At 39.9% G+C, this 10,901-nt stretch overlaps 1 protein-coding gene across 1 annotated transcript; it reads right to left on the bottom strand.

Moving 5' to 3' along the window:
- Window positions 1-557: 557 nt before the first annotated feature.
- On the bottom strand, window positions 558-9,764 carry vwa1 (von Willebrand factor A domain containing 1). The gene is made up of 6 exons (XM_023298358.3): window positions 9,408-9,764; window positions 6,245-6,802; window positions 3,881-4,207; window positions 2,830-3,105; window positions 2,239-2,514; window positions 558-1,563 (listed from the first exon to the last, which is right to left on the bottom strand). Exons 1-6 carry the CDS (start codon window positions 9,502-9,504, stop codon window positions 1,535-1,537), a joined length of 1,563 nt encoding a protein of 520 aa, XP_023154126.1. The 5' UTR covers window positions 9,505-9,764; the 3' UTR covers window positions 558-1,534.
- Between the last annotated feature and the right edge of the window lie 1,137 nt (window positions 9,765-10,901).

The following is a 10,901-nucleotide window of genomic DNA, read 5'->3' as shown; positions in this document are numbered from 1 at the left end:
ACTATATTGTAATCCGAAAGTTATTCTTACCTTTATTAAATAATCCAAAAATGCAGATCCAAAATTCTGTGTTTCCCAGCAGTTGAAACGAAGTACAAAAACAAACAAAAATGTATTTAACAAAAATAGTGATGTTCTAAATATTTTTTCCTGGGTTAAAAGGGAAGAACACAGATTTTTAAAAGAACAGTCTGCAGAAAGGTATAAAGAACTATGAAACCCTGAGTTTCAGTCCTTAGTATGAGTCAGACTTCATAAGTGCTGAAAGCCACCCTTCCCATAATGCTTCTTGATAACTTCCCTCTTCTGACTTTATCTGCATGGTAAATTTTCACTTCAAAGCATTTGTAGAGCCACAAAAGATTGTTTTCAGTGGTTAAGTCCTTCTCACCAGTCCTAAGCTGCCTTTAAGATCAGTGTAGACCCTTTTTAAAACGAAGATCTTTTCTCATACTAATCTGAATATTTATTCAGTATTTTAGTCAGTGACATTATGCATACTACAATAAAGAACTACAGTATATATATATATATATATATATATATATATATAAAAACAAAATTATTATGTGACTTTATTGAAAGCTTGTGTTAAATTTCAATGGTAGTCAACAAACATACAACAACATATTTGCTCAGTAACCAGTAAAAGATCAGCAGTAAGCCTGTAAAGATCCTTTCAGTAGGGGGCAGCAAAGACTGGCAGTAAAAAGGTAACAGTCTCAAAATGTAAACAGCATTTCTGTAAATACTCTAAGCTATTAATTTTCATACTTACATGATTCTTTGATTAATAAATATGAATGATGGATTTATGTCAGACATTTATGCAAGGCTACCCTCAGCTACACCCATCTGTATCAGCATCTCTCTAGTTTCAGGGCATGTGGTTGGTCTGTTTTTTTCAAAGTTCAAAGCAATCCTGAGGTTCCTGTTTTTGAGGACCACAATTTAATGTTGCCTTATTGCACTCCAGTGTGCACATGCAAGTCTCCAATGCTGTCAAGCATGTGTTGACAGAGAAGTCATTGAAGTAGAAGACACAAGTATTCATTATAAATGTAAATCAGATGCTCGCTGGTAAAAAAAAAAAAAGACAAAACAGAATTGCCGATTCGGGCACGTGGCCCACATATGGTGCAAAGCCGTTTTCCGAAACAAGCCACGTGAAACATTAACATTCCCAGCATGCCTTGCTCGGTCTCTGCAAAACAGACCTAAGAAATATCGTTATCTTAAGTTTGCATCTTTACTGACGCATTATACTTTTACTACAGGTGTAAACCAGGTGAGACAGCAAAAACAGAAAAGCAGATCCTCTGTGTTGTAGATTATAGAAGCCAATGTGCCAATACTGTCTCAGACCTCTCTTAGGTGTCTGTGGCTTCCACATGAGGGCTCAGCGAGCCAAGCCACAGCTCTCCTGGATGATGTCCACAGAGGGGAAAGGCAGGGCAAAGAATAATGGATGAAAGTCAGCATTCTTCTCACACAGCCTCCATGTTTAATAAGGTGCAATTGCAGATCAGGGGTGCTATGAATGGTAGCCATATGCTAGTGCATCTAAAGGGAAGAGGGAAAAACAGCAGCTGAGACACTGACATTTAGACATTTTTTTCAAAAGCAAGACATAATTATTTGTGTAGCACCTTTAAAGTCAGACAACATGCTTTACATAGGACACAATAACAAGTAAAAGAAACACAATGCAAAATAATTGTTTTTCTCAGCCATCAAACAACAAATGGAATCAGTCTGGAGCTGTTCATTCAGTTCAACACAAACATGTTATAAAAACACATATTTTCTTATTCCTGCTGGTATTGAGGCACACAGGAACCTTTTATTTGACTGAGTTTGGAGATAATTATGTGTGATTTCTGCCTTCATTCCAACACGCCAGAAATAATTTAAATTTTATTAGCGGTGCTCACAGCATTGCAAAATTACATTTGAAAAGTTCAGTGTTGATCTCAAGAGGCAGACACACCAAAACCTGAACAGTAAAATCAAAGCTGTTCACTTGACTCGATACTGGACCACTTCCAGTAAATGAGAAAATCGCTTTGTTACTAATTCAGCATTTTGGGAAATACTTTCCTGAGATTTGCTTCTACTCATAGAAAGAGAGACTGTATTTTCAAGTCTCTTTCAAACTACGCCTTCATATATTAACTCGACTGGCTCTGTTAAAACATTTCATAAGGTCAGCTGACTATCCACCCTGTCCACACTCACCTGAATGAAACTGTGCTGTGCAACATAGTCCCTCTCCCCGTGCCGTACGGTAAATGGGTGACACACACACTCTAGCCGAAGGGGGGAGGTGGTTGAGTCGTGTTGACAGGGAGTCAGGTGGCAGATAAAGGGAGGAGCGCTGGCCAGGGACAGAGCTCTGCAGGGACTCCCAGGTGAGCCAGTAGCCCTTCAAACCAGCCACGCTGCCCTTCCAGTCCACTTGCACTGAGTCACTGCCCACCGTGGTGAGCTGGAGGTCTGCCAGGGCTGGGGTCACTGGAGATGGAGACCACAGAGAAGTTAGTCAGGGGATATTTGAAAAGGAAGAGGAGCTGAGAAGAAGTGACCTTGAATGAAAGAAGAACAGAAAAACTGAAACTTTTTAACAGAACTGAGCAGATTGTACTGTGGCTGTCTGGTTGGCTCTAACTCCACTGACAGCTCATGACTGCCCTTGGAGTAGTCAAACATGAATGGAACTGCTTGCAATTATCTGAAATTCAAGACCCAGACAGGAGGCTGTGTAGGATTAGGATTAGTGTGCAGTAAACAGATCACCAAGTCTGACCAGACTTTCTTCACATAGCTCACCTTCCTGAGTGCACACTTTGACAGACATGGCCTTCTCCTTTCCTGAGGCGTGCCGAGCACTCACGGTGACCAGGTAGGTGGTATCTGGTTGGAGGCCTCTGAGCAGAGTAGAGTTCTGCGTTGGGCTCACTGTAACAGCATTGAGCTTGCCCCTGGGCAGGGCAGAATACTCAATGTAGTAACTTGTGACCGTCTCTGGCTGAAGAGGACCCCAACTCACTTGAATGCTGTTTTGCCGCAACTCAGAGACTGTTACTACAGCTGGGCTGATCACCTCTGGTGAAATGATATGAGGGAGATATCATTTTCATTTTATAGATCCGTAATTTCATCACTAGTTACAATAATAATTAATAAAAATAATACTAAAAATAACTACTATTTTTATGTCTTTTAGTCAGTGGACAGTTCAGCTGAATGGGCAAAAATCTGAAAATGTAGTGGCATATCATTCAATGTGTGTATATATATATATATACACACACACACACACACACACACACACACACACACACACACACACACACACACACACACACACACACACACACACACACACACACACATATATTCCAGATGACATCTTCAGATGACATCTTCAGACTTTTTGTCCAACCATTCTGAACCACAGATCTCTTAATTTACAATGATATACTGATATAAACTATATATGATAAAAGCAGCAAATTGTCAACTTTGAGAGGCTGAAACCAGTAAATGCCTTTCTACACTACAGGGTGTCCCTAAAGTCTGGACACATAGGCAAAAATACATATTTTCCAGAAATTACATTTTTAACAACATTTTATTCAACATATGCATTTTTTAACATATTGAATTTAATATGTATTTGACAATTAATCCAATATATATTTAATATAATAGCCATATTTAATCTGTAGAGGCTAAAAAATTGTAGTTAATGAGATTTCCTATGTGTCCAGACTTTAGGGACACCCTGTGTAACCCATGAAAAGATTTTGTGCAAGTAGCTAAGTAAGTGCACAATGAAGTGTTTATGACAGAATATGTAAATAAGATGGAAGCCAACCTGGCTTTGTCGTGAAGGTCACAGAGAGCGTGTTAAACACTTGCTCATTGGACTCTGGGGTCAGTGTTGCTGTATAGGTGGTGTCAGGCTTGAGGCCTGTTAGCAAGGCAGTGCTCGAACTTGCAGACTGTCGAAGTTTCTGGTACTGCGTTCCAAGAGTGCTCGTACTGGTCCCAGTCCCACCAGCACCTCCTGCTCCTCCAGTCACAAGTGGGCTAAAGAGGATCTCGTAGTGGCCGCTCAAACCAGACAGAACAGGTCGCCAGTGGAGTGTGGCGGAGTTGGTAGAGATGTCTCGGACATGGATTCGCTCAGCTCGGATAATTTCTATTAAAGACAGAACAAAGAGAAACGAAGTTTGCATGGGTCCGTCAAGATTAAGGAACAAGTTGTAATTTTGCAAAGCGAAAGAGATGTGACTGTGACACAGAAGATGGCAAGACAGAGTGCTAAAAATGCTTTGGCTTGGGACAGCCACCCACGTAGACAGCCAGACTTGGGTTTCTAAATGCAGTCATAACCCTTGCATTAAGACAACTTGAAATAGCCAACCCAGTGAGGCCCTGCAACAAAATCACAAATGCCACAGAGGCATTGATATCTGTGCTTAGACACTCAGCAAGGACTGGTGCATTCCTCCTTGTTGTACACAAGCCTTTTTTATACTATGCATCATGTCTTACAGCTGCGCTGTATACTGTATAAAAGCTGAGGTGTCCCTTGTGAGTGTAATGGCAGTTACCCAATCCGGCCAGAGAAATGGGCAATCTCCACAGTCCATATATATATATATATATATATATGTATATATATGTATCATGGCTAGCATAGTGTTAGAGGATGTCGGGAGGGATGTTGAATCATTAATCCATTAATAGATGGGCCTATCTCATTACAGTGACTCTTACACACAGACTCTCAGTGTCTGACCTTCTTATTTAGTCTCACTGTCTTCAGCAGCATGTGTGGAATCAGGGAGAAGCACAGAGACATGTAATACCTATGAGTCGCAGGCCAATAGTGGGATTGTAGCTGTTTGAATGGAAATGGAAATGAAAAGCAATTTAACTTTAGTCTTACCAAATTATGAAAAGTATTGTCCCACTTTCCTAGTCATACTTGTATGTGCTGTTATATTCAGATATTTGTCTGAGATTTTGCCACTACAATAATGTAGCAGAGGTTATTGAAATTTCAATTATATGCTACAAATATTGAAAAATCATTGTGGAGAAGCTGTTGAGCGGTTGGGTTTTATTTACTAATTTTAAACCTGGAAATTTAAGTAAGAATCCCAAAGGTATATACTGTATATTGTGTTGAATGTGGAGTCGGTTAGTGGTATCTTCCATTGGCCTTTCACAGATATATTGGCATCGATGTATAAGTTGTCTGATATGCACCAATAAGAAAACTTTTGAAAAGCTTTGTGTAATTCAGAGGTGGCATCATGACATAGTTTGTCCAACAGAGTGGATCTATTGTTAGCCACTCTGAAATATACTGAAGGGTTCTGTAGAATTAAAGGTAACTACAGGGACAAGTGATAATCCTCTTTGAAAAAATGCTTTGGTGGAATAAATTTCCATTAAATGTTACAAGACAAAACTGTTCAACAATCACTTAACTGGACACTTAATAACTATACATTCCTTATTCTGACTTTAAAGCTGTGGTAGGCAGTATACAGTATACACAAAAATTCCATAATAACCTTTCAGCATATTGTAATTTGAGTATTCAGAGAGGAAACTAGACTTCTGCACCTTCTGTTTGGCCTTGTATTTAGGGTTTAGAAAATGTTTTGGTCAATCACAGATTTTCCAGAGCAGATCATATGAGACAGTGTATAGAACAGCAATTTCTGTGGTGGAAGTATTGGCTGGATAGATTAAATAGAGGGCTTTCACTTGAACACTGAGTTTGAATCCTGTGTAATGCTGAAAATGAATGTTCATTTTTGCCTTGGTTATTTTTGTGCATTTTAGGCAAGTGTTGTCTTTTATTTTATTTTATTTATTTATTTATTTATTTATTTTTTTTTTTTTACAGTTTTCCACTTATTGCAGCTTTATCTAAGTAATTTACAAAAATTTAATTGAAAAATATTTAGAAAAATACTTTACAAGTATTTGGTATTCCCTAATATGTCTAACATTTTCAAGTCATTTGTCCTGTGCTTTCAAATCAGTTTTCACTTAAAGACGTGTAAAGAAGTGTTGTGTTGCTTAAATTTGAGGGTTTTTTTATTCACTGATTTTTATCTCTTTTCTTAATCATTACTATTAATTATTGAAAAAGAACTAATTATTGGTGTTTCAAATTCCGTTCTCCATGCCATGAAGTCACGCATATTATACCTACCAATGATGGCATCCCGCAGGTCCTCTGTGATGATGCTCATGTCATCAATGTCCACAAAGTACAAGTGGTCTTCCACAGGTGGACTCACCACCCGCCTCAGCACCTGATAGTTGCCGTGCCCTGTGGAGACCACCAGCACAGCCACACCCTCCTCCTGCAGCTCAGCCATTGGTCCGATCACATCCCCTGGTTTCACCCCATCCGTCAACCACACCAGCACCCTGGGGAGCCCCGCCCGGGCCCCGTCCGCCGCTCCGGGTCGCAGCACCCACTCTTTAGCCATTTTCAACGCATCCACTGTGTTGGTGTCCCCTCTGAGAGGCTTGATGTTTGTCAGAGCCCCTTGGAGACCACTTTGGGTGTGATATTTGCCAAAGCCAAACTCAAGGCGTGGTTTGGTTCCCACCTGCAGAAGTCCAACCCTCACCTGGTCCTCTCCCAGCGAAAAGGGGAGGAGGAGCTCAGACAGGAAGGCGAGCATGCGGGAGTGTTCGTAGGACGACACGCTCCCAGAGGAATCCACCAAGAAGAGGACATCCCCCTCGCAGCAGTTCAGCACTGTGGAGGAAGAACAGAAATCATTAATACGCAAATCATGTAGAAAACATCAGCATGTGCAACCTTTTGATGCTGAAGTTGGAGCTCTGTACAATTCCTTTCCTTTTAAGCCCCACAGCTTTTTCCACAGGTCTCCACTTTGCTTCTCTGACACACGCATATTTGGAATCTCCCTCCCTTTCCCCATCCACTGTCTTGGTGCAGCGCAGTCTCACAGTGACCTCAGCTTATACTGTCAGCACCAAAGCAACAGAAAATCAGAAGCAAACAACAAACAAGCAAGTGTTGTGCAGATAAGCAGCACTAAAAACAGTCACAGGAACTACGCAATGAGGCTGGCATCACAGTAACTTAGGAAGTGGACGATGGATGAAAGGCTTTCATACGCTGAGCCAGAGGGAGGGTTTTTTTCTTCCCTCAATTTTCCATATTTTGTAACAGGAACCAAGGTTTAAGAGTGAATGTTAAAAGCGAAGGACAAAAAGGGAGGGAAAACAGTAGCTATTGGATATTAGTGGGAGAGAGAGTAGAGAGGGGAGGTGGGACAAGGGGAAATAAAAGGCGTTAAAAGAAGCAGGAATGAGGTGGGGGGTTACGGGCAGTTCCATGTGAGAGACAAGGAGGAATGCTGGACAGTCATAAAGAGAGCAGAGCGAGGATGAAAACAGTAGCAGAGACTGAATCTAAAAGAAATATTGAGTTGCAGATCTTCAGATTGTGCAGTCAGTCAAAGGAAAAGCTATTAAAGGCTCACACTGAGGCTTAAGGAGACCAAAAAAACAAACTCATAGGAGACAGACACAGTGATGAAGACCATGGATTGGCACAAGTCTACTCTGACTTAATATTACAGCAAATACACGCAAAGAAATATATCCTGAGTCCTCCTTTTCTTTGGACGCCTCTTGTTTTTAAAGGTTAAACACATGAGATGGGGTGCTGGTAAGACTTTGAGGTGTTGAAACCAGTGAAGCATGTATACACACAAATCAAACATGTACACACACATGCCAGCGTGAACACTCTTCTCCATAAGACTGAAGAATTCTCTCCTGTTAGTTGTTAGCTGTGATACTGAGCAGACTCCTGCCTCAACCTTTGTGCAGGTCTTTATCTAAAAACCTTATGTTAACGTCTGGAGATAGCCACTGTTTGTCACTGTTTATCTAGTGAAAAGATGTTAATAAATCTCAGTTATTGGTGCATTATTGGTATTCGAGCGATGTGATGGTGGAAAAAACCGCACGTGGCCTCTTGTAAAACACAAAGTGAGCAGAGCAGGTCTTGCAACTTGTATAGAATATGGATACGTTATGAGTCTAACTTTGACAGATACTCAATAAATCATGGGCAGTAGAGGTTTGCTAGGCTGGACTTGTAGAAAAGTAGCATAGACATCAGGACCACACACGCTTGTGATGAGTTCAAAGTCAGATCTGAATGCCAAAAGTAGAAATCCATGTCATATTGTAATACATATCAAAGAAAAACAAAAAATGAAAAAAGGTCTTTTTCCCTCTATATCATGCAGCTCTACTAATAACTAAAATCTAGCTTCTGTCTCAGTGGATGAAAAATGATCTTTACTCAACGAGGATGACAGCATATACAGCAAGTACACTTATAAAAAGCCCAGTTACTGCCAGATAAGTTGTCTCATCAGGTGTCTATTAATGGAAAGCACCAGCATCTTACAATCTGCTATGCAAACCCAGTCATAAAGATCCAGTCCCCAAAAACAAACCCATCAGTGTCACTGGCACCAAGTTTAGCCGCCCAGTCACTTCTTGGTCATGAGATTTGCCACAGCGCATAAAGGCGCCACTGTCAGAACAGATGATAACTTGTGTTTTGTTGTGTTTGATACAAACTGCAAATCTGTAGTCACTGAACAGAACTGATAACAATTTTAAAAAAGCATGTATTAGTGTCAAAATAAGCTCACAGAGGAGCATCTCAGCTCTACATCAATGTAAAGATGTGGTTAGTGGCCCTTATATAAGATGTTTTATTGTACAAAGGATTCTTCATCTCTTTTTTCTTTTCTCTTTAGATAGTGAATCAAATGATAATAAACTGTTTGCAGTAGTGCTGGAGACCACTTTGTTTTCGCCTCAGAAAAAACACTCCTGTTAAGCTGAGATTTCATCACCTGACAATAATGTGGGAATTCAACTCTTTTCCAGAGTCATATGTGGAGAATCTGAAACTTTACCTCCAGGACCCCTGGGTGGTCCTTGAATGTGCCCCATATTGCGAACCATTGCCCCAGGCTGTGGGATTTCATCATTTGGCAATTCCTTTCCTCAAGTCCTGCCATTTCACTGAGAACACTGGTGTAATATCAACCCCACCCTGATCCACCCTAGACAGTCCCTCCACCTACTGCAGCTGCACTAACTCCTGATGGCACAGTTACTGTAGCTCAAAGTAATGCCTTTAAATGAAATAAATCAACAGCAGCTGGGGAAAATGTGATGAAACTTGAGAGCCTACTATTTTGTTGTAAAGTTTTTTAGTGTTATTTTGATCCTCAGATGCGGATACGTCAATTTGTGACACCTTTCTCTATAATAAAAGCAACAGTTCTCACAGTGACCCTTACCTCCTTCAGGTCGGGTGTTTTGTGCAGCCGACGGCCGCAGGAGCGAACACAGCAGCATCCATGTGAACAACAATTTGCCCTCCATTTCAATGGGCATGAATTACATCCAGTGAATATATTGCAAATGTTCTGTCTTCTGGAGTCAACCATACATCCAGGCGGAGGAGCGCGCTCTCAGTCACTAAATCTCACCCAGAGGTACAATTTGTGTGAGTCCCACCCAGACAGGCTTCTTCTTCTTATCTTTCGTCCTCATTGAACATGATCAGCCGGAACTGGACACTCTGGAGCTTAAACTGAAGGCAACACCTTCAGCCTTGTGCGCAAAGTTTGGACGCTCCTCGCAAATGCGCCTCGCTTGCGCTCAGGTCGTGAAAGTTTGAACATGATCAGCCAATATGAGATTTCCGGCGTCGTTTTCACAATAAGACTCAAAATATTTTCCTTCAAAACTGCGATAGCAATCTGATGTGCCGAAATACACCTGATTGGAGCGTGAACGTTGTCTCAGAGGAAGCGGGTATTTGTGATTTTTGACAGATAACATTGTGGTTTAATGAGAGCTTCAATCTTCAGTGAGATCAAGCTGTTAAAACATTAACCTCAGAGTCCTATAACACAATTAAAACACTAGAATGGTTAAATATATATATATATATATATATATATATATATATATATATATATATATATATATATATATATATATATATATATATATATATATATATATATATATATATATATATATATACATGTAAATGCAGCTGTGATGGAGCTCAGGACTTGTTTATAGAAGGTTTTATGCAAACAGTTCCAATTTACCATCACATCCTGGATTCATACAGTTATTGCTTCTGCCACATCCCTGTCACTTTAAAGAATCCATTTAGCTGCTGTGTGATGCTGCACTTACGTTTATCCTTAACAAACAGGCATAAACTGAAAATACACAGGATTGACAGGGTCCATAAGAGCACTTTTTAACATATTTTTTCTACTGTATATTGTATATGGTTGGTGTTAATTTAAGGTTTAATCTTTAGCAATCCAAATGTTCAGTGTATCACTGATTAAAAATAACAAACTCAGGGCTTTCATCACTGATATAAAGGTCTTTTGAACATTTATATTTTTAAAAATCACAGTCTGAAGTCTCTGTTCAATAATGCATTGAAGCTGTTTCACTTTAATTTGCGTGAAATGAACACACAAAGGGTGGGGCCAGTTTTATCTGCTTCAAATATATAGGTGATTGTTGGCAAGTTTGGTCTAAGCTGAAAATAAGTTTACTGCTAAAAATTACTATACCTGTAAGATAAATACACCGAGTTTGCAGTAGTAATGTCAATTTAACAAAAAATTAAATGCAGCAGCAGTCTTTTGTTGATTACAAAATAACGTTAAAAATCTTAGTTCTGTTGTTCTAGTTAGAAAAGCTTTAAATTTAGCCAATTGTTCACAAAAATTTTTGAGTGCTCAACTGGCGACAAA

The sequence above is a fragment of the Amphiprion ocellaris genome, chromosome 8 (genome assembly GCF_022539595.1).
Source record: "Amphiprion ocellaris isolate individual 3 ecotype Okinawa chromosome 8, ASM2253959v1, whole genome shotgun sequence".
Taxonomy (NCBI): Eukaryota; Metazoa; Chordata; class Actinopteri; family Pomacentridae; genus Amphiprion; species Amphiprion ocellaris.
Note: the sequence above shows the minus strand (reverse complement) of the source record. Positions and strands in the feature narration are given on the sequence as shown.

Coding starts and splice junctions, on each gene's coding strand:
- vwa1 (XM_023298358.3), bottom strand. CDS start 9,504: ATGCCCATTGAAATGGAGGGCAAATTGTTGTTCACATGGATGCTGCTG. Junction 6,803..9,407: donor AAACACCCGACCTGAAGGAG/GTAAGGGTCACT, acceptor CTTCCTCCACAG/TGCTGAACTGCTGCGAGGGG. Junction 2,515..2,829: donor CAAAGTGTGCACTCAGGAAG/GTGAGCTATGTG, acceptor CTCCATCTCCAG/TGACCCCAGCCCTGGCAGAC.